The sequence below is a fragment of the Chiloscyllium punctatum genome, chromosome 18 (genome assembly GCF_047496795.1).
Source record: "Chiloscyllium punctatum isolate Juve2018m chromosome 18, sChiPun1.3, whole genome shotgun sequence".
Classification (NCBI taxonomy): domain Eukaryota; kingdom Metazoa; phylum Chordata; class Chondrichthyes; order Orectolobiformes; family Hemiscylliidae; genus Chiloscyllium; species Chiloscyllium punctatum.
Genome location: NC_092756.1, coordinates 88,918,889 through 88,937,407, shown reverse-complemented (window position 1 = coordinate 88,937,407; position 18,519 = coordinate 88,918,889). Strand labels below are relative to the sequence as shown.

At 44.5% G+C, this 18,519-nt stretch overlaps 1 protein-coding gene across 1 annotated transcript; it reads right to left on the bottom strand.

The window, feature by feature from the left end:
- Nucleotides 1–3,665: 3,665 nt before the first annotated feature.
- LOC140488962 (ferritin, middle subunit-like) lies at nt 3,666–8,636 on the bottom strand. The gene is made up of 4 exons (XM_072588190.1): nt 8,535–8,636; nt 5,316–5,462; nt 4,544–4,669; nt 3,666–3,900 (listed from the first exon to the last, which is right to left on the bottom strand). Exons 1-4 carry the CDS (start codon nt 8,634–8,636, stop codon nt 3,745–3,747), a joined length of 531 nt encoding a protein of 176 aa, XP_072444291.1. The 3' UTR covers nt 3,666–3,744.
- Nucleotides 8,637–18,519: the final 9,883 nt, after the last annotated feature.

Here is an 18,519-nt window from a genome sequence, read left to right as displayed (position 1 = left end):
TATTACACTACTTGCCTACCCAAGACAAGTCACAGACTAACCACAAACTTAGAATTACTACCAACTGGACCTAAATCACCACAGCCCTCAGACTTGTATTTATATTCCAGGAGAAGACCTCATTTTATTAAGCAGGAAATGACATCATCAGTGATAGCCAATCATTCTTGTTAATCAATCGATCAGCTGCCATGTCCATTCAGCGCAGAATGGGAATTGGATCCAGAAGCCAATTAGAATTGACAACTGGTGGATGATGGAATTGGTGATTGACCTTTGACATCTTACACAAGTGCAAATTCTGTAAATATATCTAGCTGAAAATGAGATTAAAACATACTCTGAAACTTTACTATTGTATTTGAGCTTGTGTATGAAGACATGCTGAAAACAGATTTGCAGAATTTTATTACTTTGTTACTCTGAGGGACTTGTCTTCCTAGCTTTTGAATGACAGTGTTGTGAGTCTATTGAAAAATGGCTAGATTTTGTTGACCTTAAACATTTGCCTATTGATTGAAAGTGACAGAAATGAAGTGCTTTTGGGTCATCTAGTGCAGGCAACTGATGTACTTTGTGGATCCTTTCTGAATCTGCTGTGATCTTTTTGACTTTCGGTCTCAGGAAACCCAGTTTAAAACCAAAACGGTAAATGTGCTGAGTGTGTCAGCTATGTAGTAGGCCTCAGGCTTCCATTCCTAAATTGCTGTTAGAAACATACTGCATGATCAACTTTTCTGTCTCCATGTTTAGTTATTAATTGTTTCAAGAAGGACCAGTCCCTCAACTCAAGGATGTTTCCAAATGGGAAGATTCTGGTTCTGTTTACATTGCAATCTGTAAAATGTGCAGCTCAGAAACTGGCCTCCCAGCTCAACATGGTCCATACCCACAGTGATATGGACATGAGGGTCTCACAACCTAAAGTTGAATGTGTTGAACTGAGCAGCCTCCAGTGGAGTGGTGTGCTGAGAGAGTTTGGGGATTGAAGGTCCCTACTCAATGTTAGGGTATGATCACAGCCTTGACGGATGGATTGGTGGAAGCAAGTTACTTTGACCCAGTATCTGATTCAAATCCCAGGTTACAGTCTAGCCATTACTTGTCAGATTGAGTTACAACTTTGAATATTGTACATGGAACCATGGTCCGAGGTCAACCCTGATAAATATTCATGGCGATGAGAGCAGGTCAGAGGCTGGGAATTCTGTTGGGAATTTCTCAACTCCTGACTTTTCAAACACTGTCCACCATCTACAAGTAAAAGTGGTGGAATACTTTCCAATTTTCTGGCTGAACCCAGCCCCAACACTGACGAAGCCCCAGGGAAATCTCTCGCCATCCGGAGTTGGAACAATATCACTGTTTCTGAATCCAAGTCCCGGAAGCCCCCCCCCCCCCTCAGCAGCATCATCATCATCATCATCATCATTCTGGTCTCTCCCACACCAGGTGGGCTGTAATAACCAGCTCATCACCACCACCTGAAGGGTAACTGTGGCTGGGCACGAAACGTAGCCTTCTGATTGGCACACTGAAGATTGACCAATAGAAACCACCCTGGGATGGGGGAGTGCAAAACTAGAGGGACATAGGCTTAAAGTGGGAGGGGAAAGATTAACAATAGGGATATGAGAATCAACCTTTTCAGAACGTGTGCTGTGTACATGGAATGAGCTGCCAGAGGAAGTGGTGGAGGCGGGTACAATTATAACATTTAAAAGACATTTGGACGGATACATGAACGGGAAGGTTTGAGAGAGACATGGGCCAAATGCAGGCAAGGGCAACTGGTACAGTTTTGGAAATCTGGTCGGCCTGGACAGGTTGGGCCGAAGGGTCTGCTTCTGTGATGTATGACTCTATGACTCTACTGGTGTGCGACATGTTTCTTTAGGATGGTGTGGTGGCTCAGTGGTTAGCACTGCTGCCTAACAGCACCAGGGACCTGGGTTTGATTCCAGCCTCGGGTGAGTGTATGCGTGTCTATAGAATGTGCATGCTCTCCCTGTGTGGGCTTCCGAAGAGTGCTCCAGTTTCCTCCCACAGTCCAAAGATGTGCAGCATTGGTGAAATGGCCATGGGAAATGCAGGGTTAAGAGGATGGGATGGGTGTGAACGGAATGCTCACCAGATAATTGGTGCAGACTCAATGGGCTGAATGGCCTCAGCCTGCACGGTAGAGAGTATGTCAGCATGACTTGATTGTTTACAATAAAAGGTTTTACGTTGTGGAATGAAATATGTTAAGGACCTAAACCCTCCCTGAAGGCTGCAGTGTATGCTCATTACAACATTCACTCAAACAATCCCCAGGAGAGCCCCCTCCCTAACCCACAATCCCTGAAACCCCAAAGATGAAGGAGCAGCTGTACAGGAGAGTCAGCATCTCCAGGTTTTCCTTTCAGAATGACAGCACTCCCCAGCTTGGAGAGAAATCACTGCTCCTTCAACATCACTGGGTCAAATCAAACTGCATCAGGAGAATCCTTCAGCACATGGGAAGCTGGGAGGAAGCAGGGATCAGCTTGGACTGCAAACTGCTGACTTTAGCAGCAAGAGTAAACCAGATGGAAGCATCTAACCTCAAGCATTGCTGTGTTATTCCCAGATCACAGTCAGCCTGCTCATTTCAGCTGTAGGTGACGATTGGAGCATGTGTATTAATTCAATGCAGCTCAGGAGAATTTCTGCAGGGAATTATCCCAGCTCTGGGTGGGCAGGCTTGAGGTTTATTGAAAGTGCAGGAGTGGTGTTGGGAGTGAGTCTTCAGATAGGGAGGTACACAAAAGTGAGGGAAGATATAGTGGGATAACATTGCTACGGTGGGAAAGAATTTCCCCTGGTGTGGGTTGACTCCTCATTGTGCTAGAATGGGTATTTAATCAAGGTGACCATCAGGTACTGCATGGTTGATTCAGACGACAGAGCAATGAGCCACTCTTTGTACCCCACTGCTAAGGGCTGTAACAAGGGAAGGGGTGAAGTTTACAGGCCCCTGTACTGGTCTGAACACCAATGGGCTCCTAAGGTATACTCAGGAAAAAAAAACAGTAGCATTTAGAATATCCTGGTCATGTTTGCTCCCCCCGGAACTCTATAACCAGACAAATTGAAATCATGCCATTCCACCAACTGGGTAGAAACCAGAACCTGATGGATCTCACCCCAAAGCCTATGAGAGGTGAACAGTTCTGGTCACCCAAATCATGCAGTTTTTGATTCCAAATTGCAAAGTCCTTTCAAAACTGAAGGAAGGCATTGATGCTGAGGTTAACACTTGATGGGCATTAGTCCAAAGAAAAAGTATAATTCTTGGACAAAAGAAAAGAATCATTAAAAACAAACAAGGTCTTATACTCCACATTGTAAGATACCAACCTCACATGTGGGGCACGATAGCTTGAATATTAGTTACAACAACCCCATCTAGTTATTCCTGTCCACTGGGGTGTGGAGTGTCAGCTGAGGTGGAAGAGTGAAGAGGAGACATTTAGACAAGTGATGAGCCAAATTGCAGGATGATTACTGACATCAAGCACCTCACATAGCAAAATAAAAAAGATCAGTGGTCCAAATGATAGACAAAAAGCAAAAGTCAGCAGAACATTTTATCCATTTCCATTCAGGTGGTACAGCCATTACATTCTTGCCAACATATTCCTTCTCCCTAGGGAGGAGCCAGATTGTCCAAGTGAAGTCAGTAATGCATTCAGACAAAAGCAGACAGTACCCCATGCCCCACTAACTGCTGTCCTCCAGTGAGAGCCTGTCAAACAGGTACTCTCCCAGCCCATTCTCAGGGGCTCCCAGACGCTTCAGGTTGGTGATGTAGTCCCCAAGTCGCTTGATGATCTCAACCTCCTCATCCAAATAGTGGGTCTCCAGGAAGTCACACAGCTGGAACACAGGAATATTACATGAGCACAATCCAAGACAGGTTGGAGAATTCCCACTGCAAAACATACTTGGCAGTAATAGCTCTAGACAACTCAAATCCAAACTAGAGATTTTGTACTGGTGAATATATTAGCCTCTCAGCTGGCACATCTTGCCAGTTAAGTGGAGCTGAGTTGTATTGTGGTGGATGGTGATCATTCCACTGCAATGGTCCTGAATGAGGATTCAGTGACCAATCTCACTTCAGCACTCCCAGATTACAATCCAAGTTCCTCCTTGCTGAAGAGTTGTAAGATTGATCATTCCAGATCCACACTGGTGGTTACAACGTGATATCTGGACAAAGTTAAAAATCACAACATCAGGTTTTGTCCAACAGATTTATTCAGAAGCACGGGCTTTCAGAGTGCTGCTTCTTTAGGTGGTCGAAGAATATTAGTTTGGAAGCTCAAGCTTCTGAATAAGCCTGTTGGACTATAACCTGGTGGTGTTAGTTTTAACTTTGTACACCCCAGTCTGACACTGGCATCACCAAATCACATCTTGGCACGTGTTGCATTATTGAATTTCAAACGCAGAGACCAACCAGTGAGGTGTTACCCTGAGGGTCTGGCAGTGAGGAGAATGAGGTGGTGAAGCTTACATGAGGGTCAGTCTGGGCAGTGGCGAGTTGGTGTAGATCCAGCAAACTCTGGTTCACATTCTTCTCCAGATCCAGGGCAACCTGCATTGCCTGCAGACCGTTACCCCACTCATCCCTCTCTGGCTTCTGAAACATGGAAACAAAGGACAGTTAAGGATCAGAATCCCTACAGTGAGGTGAAGTCAGTCATTTGTCCACATCAACCCTCCAGAGGGTCCCACACTGACCTACCCAACCCTGTAATGCTGTTTAGGGACAAATGTAGCCTGTGTATTCCTGGAAACTGGAATGCCGAGCATGACCAAACTGACTGGCACATCTTTGATCAGTTCCCAGAGGCTGGAATTGGACCTGGGTTGCTGGCACTGAGATACTGCAGTGCCAGTACCATCCTCAAGTCCAGAAGATGATTGGAGGAAGGGATTTAGTGGGATCTCAGGAAACTTCATAAATATGGAATACACCACCTGAGGATTGTGGGGGGAGACAGCTAGTCCAGTGACATTGCAGTAACATCTGGACAAATCCTGCAAATGCCAGGGTACAGTGTGTGAAGGACTAAGTGCAGGTAGGTGGGATTAGTGTAGTTGGGTCAGCATAGATATGGTAGCTGAAAGGGCCTGTTTCTATGCAGTGACAGGGAGATGGAAGAGATCATATGGGAAGACAAGCTACTCTTCACTTCCACCATCAGGGTGAGCAAAACCTGTTACTAACAGATTGAAGCCACATCACGAGATGAGTCATTTTCCCCCACCCCCAACATTCCCACCTTCACATCCTGGAGGAGGACTCTGCCTCCACGCTGATTCTGGAATTTCAGCAGCTTCTCTGCATGTTCCTGCTTCTCCTGGGACTGAGCTTTGAAGAACTGGGAGAAATGGTGCAGGGCAACATCATCCCGGTCAAAGTACGACATCTGAAAGAGAACCATTTACATCCCATTAACACATCACTGGGCCCAATTCTAGTTGGGAGCAGTAGAGACTAATTTAGCCCTCAGACTGCCTGCCTATTCAAGCAGTTATTAATCCTCTGCATTCTCAGCCATTTTAATATCCCAGTGTTGTCCAGTGAGCCAGCAGCTCTTCACCCCAGCTTCCTCCTGAGGACATGCAACATCCATGTTTTAATTTGGATTAAACAGCTGGGGAGTTGCTCAGCAGGTCTGGTACAGCATCAGAGGAGAGAAACACTAAATTCATGTTTCTGCTCATTAACACCATTAGAATTGGAAGGTATTAGATATTGACTGAAACTCTTCAATACAAGGAAACGAGAGTGCAGGATGTATTTGTGGTGGGGTGGGGGTCCAAAGCTAGACAGCACAGGGTTAACATGAGGGATGGACATAAGTGGATCCAAGCAGCAGCTTTTTCCAGAAGGTGGTGTATGGAATGAGCTGCCAAAGGAAGTAGGAGGCTGGTACAGTTACCACATTTCAAAGGCATCTGGATGGGTATATGAATGGGAGGTATTTAGAGTGATATGTGCCAAATGGGACTAGATTAATGTGGGATATCTAGCTGGCATGGATGAGTGGCTTAGAGGGTCTGTTTCTGTGCAGACCAGGTCTAGGATGGTATATCAAGTATTCTGCATGAAACCAACTGAAGTTGTAACCTTTAACAAGGTGAGGGTTCAGTTGTGTGACAAGGAAAGCCACTGGAGTACGAAGTGCAGTCTACTCCAGTCACCATTAACCAGAGGGGAATACCCAGTCACCAGGACATTTTTCTGAATGGACTAGAGATACAGAACATCAGAACACAGGGACTGTAGGCCATTCAGCCCCTCAAGCCTGTCCTGCCATTCAATGAGAAAGTAACCATGAGGCTGCTGCAAGGAACTACATTGTTCCTTTGGGGCTAAAGTGGATGTTGGACACTGCTGGCACTAATTTAAATCAAGAGAGGGTTTTGTGCAAGTTGTAGATCATTGGGATTGTCTGTACCATAGATTGGATCAGTACAAATGGGTTCATATCAGAGTATGGAAGGGAATGAGTGGAATGGAATGACAGAAAGGGGACCTGGGGTTTGCTGAGGAAAGCCTGTGCAAGGAGCCTTTGAATTGTGAGCAAGCAACTGAGTGATAAGAAAAGTGTAACTTGATCAAGGAAGAGTTCGAGACAGGGAAAACCTCATGCACCTCAGATGAACCATTACATCAAGCTGGTGACACCATCCACAGTTAAACTGAAAAGCACTATGCTTGGTTGGACTTGAGCAGTTCAAACCATTAGATTTACACCCATATTTGACTCAGACATTGAACCATCATGCTCACAAGTGAATGTTATGTTAATGCTACTCCTTTAAGCAGGATGTTTCATCCTTGGTTTGTGCCCCCTTCAAGACAGGTCATAAAAGGAAGAGGTGCTGCTATGTTTGGAAATAGCTACTTCAGAGGAAAAAATGACAGGGGAGTGGCCAGTTCAGTTATTCTCCAATCTTGGTTTTGTTTTAACAGGCAGAAACCGCTAGTAGCGGCGATGCTGTTACTCTGAAACTAGGTTCCATGCTTCAAACAGATGTTTCTTACTTGAATGCTCTGAAAACTCACCTGCCAGCAAGAAGCAGAGTTTGTAGTTACCATTTCCTAAAGGGGGTGTTTTTGGCCTGTTGTGGGTATGGGAACAGTTCCTTTGTTATGTTGCAATTGAGTCCATTAGGTTCCAAGTTGTTGGATTGTCTTAAACTCCTGTTTCCCTTTGTTGGTGCTTCTACCATAGTATGTCGATAGTTGTTTGTATAAAGCAGAATGGTTTGACCAAATGCATCACCTCCTGGAGTATACTATACAACTGCCTTTCTGATGAGGAAAGGTTAGGGTCTGGGCAACTTTAGTGGTTTTGACAGATCCAGATTGGGCCACAACAGTTGGTGGAGGATTATGAAGGGGCACAACTCAGGTCAGACCGGAAGGGAGTGATCCATCCTTATTAAAAGCTAACTGGTTCACCAATGAAAGCTGTTCCCACCTCCATCAGAGCTCTAGGGACTTCATTCTCATCTCATGAGAGAGAACAGAGGAGCCCAGAGTGTGATGAATACTCACCACATGTCTGGAGGAGTGTACCTGCAACATTCAAGAGTGAGACACCATCCAGGATAAAACAGCCCACTCCATTGGTACTGCATTCTCCACCTCCCTTCAGTGTCCATTATCTACCAGGTACCCTGCAGCACTCACTAAACACCTTCCAAATGGGTCATTCTAACACTTCAGAAGGGCGTGGGCAAATCATTACTGGGAAAAAAAAAATGGGCCTTTTTAATTCTCATACCATCCTGATTTGATGGTCTCCATTTCTTCAGTCAGTCAAATTTTAGACTACTCCAGCCACCTTGTGGCTACACCAACACTACAGCAAATTGACTCTTCCTCCAGGTGAAGGGATGGACAACCAGTGGCAGCCTGACCATCCACACAAATGGATAATACAGAAAGGTAAATAGGCCTCAACTGGAGCCTATTTAAGTGGAGGCCATTCACAGGCTGACATTAAATACCTCCGCTCAGATCAGCCAAGTTTCATTGATAAACACTGCCATAACTCCCTTTTACAGTATCAAATCTAGTATGATGCTTATTTAGCATTAGCAGAAAATAAACCAAACATACCAGAATACATTAAAGCAGCAGAAAGGCAGCTGGCCAATGGATACCTCCATATGGTTGACCTAAATGGTTTTTAAGCTATTCCTGTAAAATATCCTGTTTTGACAATCCTAGGGAAACAACAGTTACTGCATGTGACAGCCATATCAGGGGGTTGTACACTAACCAAGAACACTTCACCTTGCATACATTATTGCACATCAGTATCATACTGCATTGTTGCTGTAACACCACAGTTATCTTGAATTGTGAAACAGGTAAGAGCTACTAAAGTCAATCTCCAGGAGCATCAAGTTAATCTGATAAAGGAAGAAGGAAAACTTTACTTCACATAATAGAAGCAATTATAAATAGATACAACACTCACCAAAGACTGATAGAGATAGGAGGCAGTGAGCTCCAGGTTAATCTGCTTGTTGACAGCAGCTTCACAATCCTGGTGATAGTTTTGACAAATCTGGGAAGCCATTTTGTGACAAATATTGTACTACTGGCCTACCCAAGACAAGTCACAAGCTAATCACAAACTTAGAATTACCACCAACTCTACCTAAATCACCACACCCTTTGGACTTCTATTTATATTCCAGGAGCAGACCTCATTTTATTAAGCAGGAAATGACATCATCAGTGATGGCCAATCACTCTTGTTAATCAATCGATCAGCTGCCATGTCCATTCAGCGCAGAATGGGAAGTGGATCCAGAAGCCAATTAGAATTGACAACTGGTCGATGATGAAATTGGCGATTGACCTCTTACACAAGTGCAAATTCTGTAAATATATCTACCTGAAAATGAGATTAAAACATACTCTGAAACATCACTATTGTATTTGAGCTTGTGTATTAAGACATGCTGAAAACAGATTTGCAGAACTTTGTTAGTTTGTTACTCTGAAGGATTTGTCTTCCTAGCTTTTGAATGACAGTGTTGGGAGTCCATTGAAAAATGGCTAGATTTTGTTGACCTTAAACATTTGCCTATTGATTGACAGTGACAGAAATGAAGTGCTTTTGGGTCATCTAGTGCAGGCAACTGATGTACTTTGTGGATCCTTTCTGAATCTGCTGTGATCTTTTGGATCTTAGGTCTCAGGAAGCCCAGTTTACAAACCAAAACATTAAATGTGCTGAGTGCCTCAGCCATGTAGTAGGCCTCAGGCCTCCATGTCTAAACTGCTGCTGGAAATATATTGCACGATCAACTTTTCTGTCTCCATGTTCAGTTTTTAATTGTTTCAAGATAAACTAGCCCTCAACTCAAGGATGTTTCCAAGTGGAGAGATTCTGATTCTGATTCTGATCCTGTTTACATTGTAATCTGTCGAACGTACAGCTCAGAAACCGGCCTCCCAACTCGATGTGGTCCATACGCACATCTTTATGGACATGAGAATATCTCAACATAAAGTTGAATGTGTTGAACTGAGCAGCCCCCAGTGGACTGGTTGTGCTGTGAGAGTTTGGGGATTGAATGTGCCCACTCAATGTTAGGGTATGATCACAGCCTTGATGGATGGATTGGTGGAAGCAAATTACTTTGACCCAATAACTTTCTCAAATACCATGTTACAGTCTAGCCATTACTTGTCAGATTGAGTTACAAGTTTGAGTATTATACATGGAACCATGGTCAGAGTCAACCCTGATAAATATTCATGACGATGAGAGCAAGTCAGAGGCTGGGAATTCTGTTGCGAATTTCTCAACTCGTGAATTTCCAAAGCCTCTCCACCATCTACAAGACCAAAGTTATGAAAAGTGGTGGAATACTTTCCAATTTTCTGTCTGAATCCAGCCCCAAAACTGACGAAGCCCCAGGGAAATCTCTCGCCATCCTGAGTTGGAACAATATCACTGTTTCTGAATCCAAGTCCCAGAAGCCCCCCCCCCCTCAGCAGCAGCAGCATCATCATCATCATCATCATCATCATTCTGGTCTCTCTCACACCAGGTGGGCTGTAATAACCAGCTCATCACCACCACCTGAAGGGTAACTGTGGCTGGGCACGAAACGTAGCCTTCTGATTGGCACACTGAAGATTGACCAATAAAAACCACCCTGTGATGGGGGAGTGGGAGTACAACACGAGAGGGGCAGAGGCTTAAAGTGGGAGGGGAAAGATGAAAATAGGGGCATGAGGGTCAACCTTTTCAGAGAGAGTGTGCTGTGTACGTGGAACGAGCTGCCAGAGGAAGTGGTGGAGTTGGGTACAATTATAACATTTAAAACACATTTGGATGGATACATGAATGGGAAGGTTTGAGAGAGACATGGGCCAAATGCAGGCAAGGGCAACTGGTACAGTTTTGAAAATCTGGTCGGCATGGACAGGTTGGGCCGAAGGGTCTGATTCTGTGATGTATGACTCTATGACTTCACTGGTGTGCAACAAGATGTTTCTTTAGGATGGTGTGGTGGCTCAGTTGGTAGCACTGCTGCCTCACAGCGCCAGGGACCTGGGTTTGATTCCAGTGTGTGTGTGTATAGAGTGTGCATGCTCTCCCTGGGTCTGTGTGGGTTTCATATGAGTGCTCCAGTTTCCTCCCACAGTCCAAAGATGTGCAGGATCGGTGAATCGCCCATGGGAAATGCAGGGTTAAGAGGATTGGATGGATCTGAACAGGATGCTGTTCAGATAATTGGTGCAGAATCGATGGGCTGAATGGCCTCAGCCTGCACTGTAGAGAGTATGTCAGCATGACTTGATTATTTGCAGTAAAAGGTTTTACGTTGTGGGATAAATATGTTAAGGACCTAAACCGTCCCTGAAGGCTGCAGTGTATGCTCATTACAAAATTCACTCAAACAATCACCAGGAGAGCCCCCTCCCTAACCCACGATCCCTGAAACCCCAAAGATGAAGGAGCAGCTGTACAGGAGAGTCAGCATCTCCAGGTTTTCCTTTCAGAATGACAGCACTCCCAACTTGGAGAGAAATCGCTGCTCCTTCAACATCACTGGGTCAAATCAAACTGCATCAGGAGAATCCTTCAGCACATGGGAAGCTGGGAGGAAGCAAGGATCAGCTTGGACTGCAAACTGCTGACTTTAGCAGTAAGAGTAAACCAGGTGGAAGCATCTAACCTCAAGCATTGCTGTGTTATTCCCAGATCACAGTCAGCCTGCTCATTTCAGCTGTAGGTGACGATGGGAGCATGTGTATTAATTCAATGCAGCTCAGGAGAATTTCTTCAGCTGACTCCCAGGAATGTGTGTCTGCAGGGAATTATCCCAGCTCTGGGTGGGCAGGCTTGAGGTTTATTGAACGTGCAGGAGTGGTGTTAGGAGTGTGTCTTCAGATAGGGAGGTACACAAAAGTGAGGGAGACACAGTGGGATATTAGTGCTACTGCTGGGAAAAACTCCCCCCTGCTGTGCATCGACTCCTAGTTGAGGTAAAGTGGGTATTCAATCAAGGTGCTCATCAGGAGCTGCATGTTGGATTCAGACTACAGAGCAATGAGCCACTCTTTGTACCCCACTGCTAAGGGCTGTAACAAGGGAAAGGGCGAAATTCACAGGCCCCTGTGCTGGTCTGAACACCACTGGGCTCCTAAAGCTCGGCTCAGAGGAAAAAGAAAACAGTAGCATTTAGAATATCCTGGTCATGGTGGAATTCCATAGGGAAGCTATACCAGACAAATTGAGATCATACCATTCCACCATCTGGGTAGAAACCAGAACCTGATGGATCTCACCCAAAAGCCTAAGAGAGGCAAGCAGATCTGGTCACCCAGATGATGCAGTTTTTGATTCCAAATTGCAGAGTCCTTTCAAAGTGAAGGAAGGTATTGATGTTGAGGTGAACACTTTATGGGCAAATGTGGAAATGAACTTGGAATCAAAGTTGTAGGATGTCTCGGGAAATGGATGTCTGGAGCTGATATTTTGATGAGGTATGGAACTTCCCTGCCCACTATTTGGATTAATGCCTACAGCTTTAGGCAAAAAAGTATAATTGTTGGACAAAAGAATCATTTAAAAGAGAGGTTTTCTACTCCAGAGTGGAAAACACCCAACCTCATTTTAATTCTCATACCATCCTGATTTGATGGAATGCTTACAGGATGGCTTTTTGGAACAGCTTGTCATGGAGCCCACAAGGGAGCAGGCTATTCTGGACCTAGTGCTTTGCAATGAACCAGACTTTACAAAAGATCTTAAAGTAAGGGAACCCTTAGGAAGCAGTGATCATAATATGGTAGAGTTCAGTCTGCAGTTTGAAAGAGAAGGCAAAATTGGATGTAATGGTGTTACAGTTGAAGAAAGATAATTATGAGGGCATGATAGGGGAACTGACGAAAGTAGACTGGAAGCAGAGCCTAGCAGGGAAGACAGTAGAGCAAAAATGGCAGGAGTTAGTGGGTAAAATTGATGATAATGTACAGAGGTTCATCCCCAAGAAGAGAAAGATTATCCAGGGAGGGATTAGACAGCCATGGCTGACAAAGGAAGTGAGGAAATCTATCAAAGAAAGAGATCCTATGAAGTGGCCAAGAGCACTGGGAAATCAGAAGATTGGGAAGGCTACAAAAACAAAGATGATAACAAAGAAAGAAATAAGGAAGAAGAGGATCAAATATGAAGGAATGCTAGCCAGTAATATTAGAAATGATAGTAAAAGTTTCTTTCAATACATAACAAACGACAGGCAGAAGTAGACATTGGGCCACTTCAAACTGATGCTGGAAGCCTCGTGATGGGAGATAAGGAAATAGCAGGAGAACTTAAGTACTTTGCATCAGTCTTCACAGTGGAAGACATGAGTAATATCCCAACAATTAAAGGGACTCAGGGGGTTGAGTTGAGTATGGTTGCCATTACAAAAGAGAAAGTGCTAGAAAAGTTAAAAAGGTCTTAAAATTGACAAATCTCCAGGCCCCAATGGGATACATCCTGGAGTTCGAGGGAGGTGGCTGAGGAAATAGCAGAGGCATTGGTTGAGATCTTTCAAAAGTCACTGGAGTCAGGGAAAGTCCCAGATGATTGGAAGATCACTGTTGTAACCCCCTTGTTCAAGAAAGGATCAAGACAAGAGATGGAAAATTATAGGCCAATTAGCCTAACCTCTGTTGTTGGTAAAATTCTAGAATCCATCATTAAGGATGAGGTTTCCAAATTCTTGGAAGAGCAGGGTCGAATTAGAACAAGTCAATATGGATTTAGTAAGGGGAGGTCGTGCCTGACAAACCTGTTGGAGTTCTTTGAAGAGGTGACAAGTAGGTTAGACCGGGGAAACCCAGTCGACGTGGTCTCTCTAGACTTCCAAAAGGCCTTTGATAAGGTGCCACACGGGAGGCTGCTGAGCAAGGTGAGGGCCCATGGTGTTAGAAGTGAGTTACTGGAATGGATTGGGGATTTACTGTCTGACAGAAGAGAGTTGGGAATAAGAGGTTCTTTTTCGGAATGGCAGCCGGTGACAAGCGGTGTCCCGCAGAGTTCAGTGTTGGGGCTGCAGCTGTTCACATTACGTATTAATGACCTGGATGAAGAGACTGGGGAATGTCCAGCAGAGTTTGCCAATGATACAAAGTTAGGTGGTCAGGCAGGTAGTACTGAGGAAGTGGGGAGGCTGCAGAAGGATCTAGACAGTTTGGGAGAGTGGTCCAGGAAATAGCTGATGGAATTCAATGTGAGCAAATGCCAGGTCTTGCACTTTAGAAAAAAGAATAAAAGCATGGACTACTTTCTAAACGGTGAGAAAATTCATAAAGCCAAAGTACAGAAGGATCTGGGAGTGCTAGTTGAGGATTCTCTAAAGGCAAACATGCAGGTTGAGTCCGTGATTAAGAAAGCGAATGCAATGTTGTCACTTATCTCAAGAGGGTTGGAATATAAAAGCACCATTGTGCTACTGAGACTTTATAAAGCTTTGGTTAGGCTCCATTTGGTTTATGTGTCCAGTTTTGGTCCCCACACCTCAGGAAGGACATACTGGCACTGGAGAGTGTCCAGTAGAGATTCACATGGACGATCCCTGGAATGGTAGGTGTAACATGAGGAACAGCTGAGTTCCTCATATGTATTCATTGGAGTTAAGATTAAGGGGAGATCTAATAGAAACTTAGAAGATAATACATGGCTTGGAGAGGGTGGACAGTAGGAAATTGTTTCCATTTGGCAAGGAGACTACGACCCATGGACACAGCTTTAGAATTAGAGGTGGTAAATTCAGAACAGAAATGCAGAGACATTTCTTCAGCCAGACAGTGGTGGGCCTGTTGAATTCATTGCCGCAGAGTGCAGTGGAAGCTGGGACACTAAATGCCTTCAAGGCAGAAATCAATAAATTCTTGATGTCACAAGGAATTAAGGGCTACAGAGAGAATGTAGGTAAGTGGAGTTGAAATGCCCATCAGCCATGATTGAATGGCAGAGTGGACTCGATGGGCCAAATGGCCTTACTTCCACTCCTATGTCTTATGGTCTTATCTTGAATTGTGAAACAGGTAAGAGCTACAAAAAAGGTCAATCTACAGGACCATCAAGTTGATTTGAAATAAGGAAAACTTTACCTCCCATAATAGAAGCAATTATAAATAGAGACAACGCACACCAAAGACTGATAGAGATAGGAGGCAGTGAGTTCCAGGTTAATCTGCTTGTTGACAGCAGCTTCACAATCCTGGTGATAGTTTTGACAAACCTGGGAAGCCATTTTGTGACAAATATTGTACTACTTGCCTACCAAAGACAAGTCACAAGCCAACCACAAACTTAGAATTACCACCAACTCTACCTAAATCACCACAGCCTTTGGACTTTTATTTATACTTCCAAGCAGACCTCATTTTATTAAGCAGGAAATGACATCATCAGTGATGGCCAATCACTCTTGTTAATCAATCGATCAGCTGCCATATCCATTCAGCGCAGAATGGGAATTGGATCCAGAAGCCAATTAGAATTGACAACCAGTGGATGATGAAATTGGTAATTGACCTTTGACCTCTTACACAAGTGCAAATTCTGTAAAAATATCTACCTGAAAATGAGATTAAAACATACTCTAAAACTTCACTATTGTTCCTGGGGTTGTGAATTAAGACATGCTGAAAACAGATTTGCTGAAATTTGTTAGTTTGTTAATCTGAGGCATTTGTCTTCCTACCTTTTGAATGACAGTGTTGGGAGTCCATTGAAAAATGGCTAGATTTTGTTGACATCAAACATTTGCCTATTGATTGACAGTGACAGAAATGAAGTGCTTTTGGGTCATCTAGTGGAGGGAACTGATGTACTTTGTGGATCCTTTCTGAATCTGCTGTGATCTTTTTGACCTTAGGTCTCAGGAAACCCAGTTTACAAACCAAAATGGTGAATGCGCTGAGTGCGTCAGCTATGTAGTAGGCCTCAGGCTTCCATTCCTAAATTGCTGTTAGAAACATACTGCATGATCAATTTTTCTGTCTCCATGTTTAGTTATTAATTGTTTCAAGAAGGACCAGTCCCTCAGCTCAAGGATGTTTCCAAATGGGAAGATTCTGGTTCTGTTTACATTGCAATCTGTAAAATATGCAGCTCAGAAACTGGCCTCTCAACTCGATGTGGTTCATACGCACATCTTTATGGATATGAGAGTATCTCAACCTAAAGTTGATTGTGTTGAACTGAGCAGCCTCCAGTTGAGTGGTTGTGCTGTGAGAGTTTGGGGATTGAAGGTGCCTACTCAATGTTAGGGTATGATCACAGCCTTGACGGATGGATTGGTGGAAGCAAGTTACTTTGACCCAGTATCTGATTCAAATACCAGGTTACAGTCTAGCCATTACTTGTCAGATTGAGTTACAACTTTGAATATTGTTCATGGAACCATGGTCCGAGGTCAACCCTGATAAATATTCATGGCGATGAGAGCAGGTCTGAAGCTAGGAATTCTGTTGGGAATTTCTCAACCCATGACTTTCCAAACACTGTCCACCATCTACAAGTAAAAGTGATGGAATACTTTCCAATTTTCTGGCTGAATCCAGCCCCAAAACTGACGAAGCCCCAGGGAAATCTCTCGCCATCCGGAGTTGGAACAATATCACTGTTTCTGAATCCAAGTCCCGGAAGCCCCCCCCGCCTCAGCAGCAGCAGCAGCATCATTCTGGTCTCTCCCACACCAGGTGGGCTGTAATAACCAGCTCATCACCACCACCTGAAGGGTAACTGTGGCTGGGCACGAAACGCAGCCTTCTGATTGGTACACTGAAGATTGACCAATAAAAACCACCCTGGGATGGGGGAGTGGGAGTACAACACTAGAGGGGCAGAGGCTTAAAGAGGGAGGGGAAAGATTAAAAATAGGGATGTGAGGGACAATCCTTTCAGACAGAGGGTGCTGTGTACATGGAACAAGCTGCCAGAGGCAGTGGTGGAGGCAGGTACAATTATAACATTTAAAACACATTTGGACGGATACATGAATGGGAAGGTTTTAGAGAGACATGGGCCAAATGCAGGCAAGGGCAACTGGTACAGTTTTGGAAATCTGGTCGGCGTGGACAGGTTGGACGAAAGGGTATGCTTCTGTGATGTATGACTCTATGACTCTACTGGTGTGCAGCGATGTGTTTCCTGAGGATGGTGTAGTGGCTCAGTGGTTCGCACTGCTGCCTCACAGCGCCATGGACCTGGGTTTGATTCCAGCCTCGGGTGAGTGTGTTTGTGTATAGAGTGTGCATGCTCTCCCTGGGTCTGTGTGGGTTTCAAACGACTGCTCCAGTTTCCTCCCACAGTCCAAAGATGCGCAGGATTGGTGAATCGGCCATGGGAAATGCAGGGTTAAGAAGATTGGATGGGTCGGACCAGGATGCTGGTCAGATAATTGGTGCAGACTCAATGGGCTGAATGGCCTCAGCCTGCACTGTAGAGAGTATGTCGGCATGACTTGATTGTTTACAATAAAAGGTTTTACGTTGTGGAATGAAATATGTTAAGGACCTAAACCCTCCTTGAAGGCTGCAGTGTATGCTCATTACAATATTCACTCAAACAATCACCAGGAGAGCCCCCTCCCTAACCCCTGAAACCCCAAAGATGAAGGAGCAGCTGTACAGGAGAGTCAGCATCTCCAGGTTTTCCTTTCAGGATGACAGCACTCCCCAACTTGGAGAGAAATCACTGCTCCTTCAACATCACTGGGTCAAATCAAACTGCATCAGGAGAATCCTTCAGCACATGGGAAGCTGGGAGGAAGCAGGGATCAGCTTGGACTGCAAACTGCTGACTTTAGCAGCAAGAGTAAACCAGATGGAAGCATCTAACCTCAAGCATTGCTGTGTTATTCCCAGATCACAGTCAGACTGCTCATTTCAGCTGTAGGAGACGATGGGAGCATGTGTATTAATTCAATGCAGCTCAGGAGAATTTCTTCAGCTGACTCCCAGGAATGTGTTTCTGTAGGGAATTACCCCAATTCTGGGTGGGTAGGCTTGAGGTTTATTGAAAGTGCAGAGGCAGTGGTAGGAGTGGGTCTTCAGATAGGGAGGTACACAAAAATGAGGGAAGATACAGTGGGATAACAGTGCTACTGTGGGGAAGAACTCCCCTGCTGTGGATTGACTCCTAGTTGTGCTCAAATGGGTATTTAATCAAGGTGCTCATCAGGTGCTGCATGTTTTATTCAGATGACAGAGCAATGAGCCACTCTTTATACCCCACTGATAAGGGCTGTAACAAGGGAAGGGGTGAAGATCACAGGCCCCTGTGCTGGTCTGAACACCACTGGGCTCTTAAGGCTGGGCACAAAGGTAAAAGAAAACAGTAGCACTTAGAATATCCTGGTCACGTTAGAGTTCCATGGGAAGCTATAACCAGCCAAATTGAGATCATATCATTAGCTGGTTCTACCATCGGGTTAGAAACCAGAACCTCATGGACCTCACCCAAAGCCCATAAGGAAGAGGTGAACAGATCTGGTCATCCCAATCATGCAGTTTTTGATTCCAAATTGTGGAGCACCTCTACAGTGAAGGAAGACATTGATGCGGAGGTGAACACTTGATGAGCAAATCTGGAAATGAACATGGAATCAAAGATTTAGGGTGTCTAGGGAATTGGATGTTTGGTCTTGTGAGGTATGAAAACTTCCCTGCCCACTGTTTGCCTGAAAGTGTAGGTATTAGTCCAAAGAAAAGTATAATTCTTGGACAAAAGAAAAGAATCATTTAAAAAAAAAAAGGTTTTCTACTCCAGAGTGTAAAACACCCAACCTCACATGGGGGCACAATAGCTTGAATTGTAGTTACAACAACCCCATCTAGTTATGCCTGTCCACTGGGGTGCAGAGTGTTGGCGGAGGTGTAAAAGTGAAGGGGAGACATTTGGTGAGGTGTTTTAGTCCAGTGATGTGAGCCAAATT

What these genes read in the sequence shown, in the direction of transcription:
- LOC140488962 (XM_072588190.1), bottom strand. Translation starts at nt 8,636, where the DNA reads ATGGCTTCCCAGATTTGTCAAAACTATCACCAGGATTGTGAAGCTGCT. An exon ending in CCTATCTCTATCAGTCTTTG is followed by an intron (nt 5,463 to 8,534) that starts GTGAGTGTTGTA and finishes GTTCTCTTTCAG; the next exon opens with ATGTCGTACTTTGACCGGGA. An exon ending in TCCTCCTCCAGGATGTGAAG is followed by an intron (nt 4,670 to 5,315) that starts GTGGGAATGTTG and finishes TCCATGTTTCAG; the next exon opens with AAGCCAGAGAGGGATGAGTG.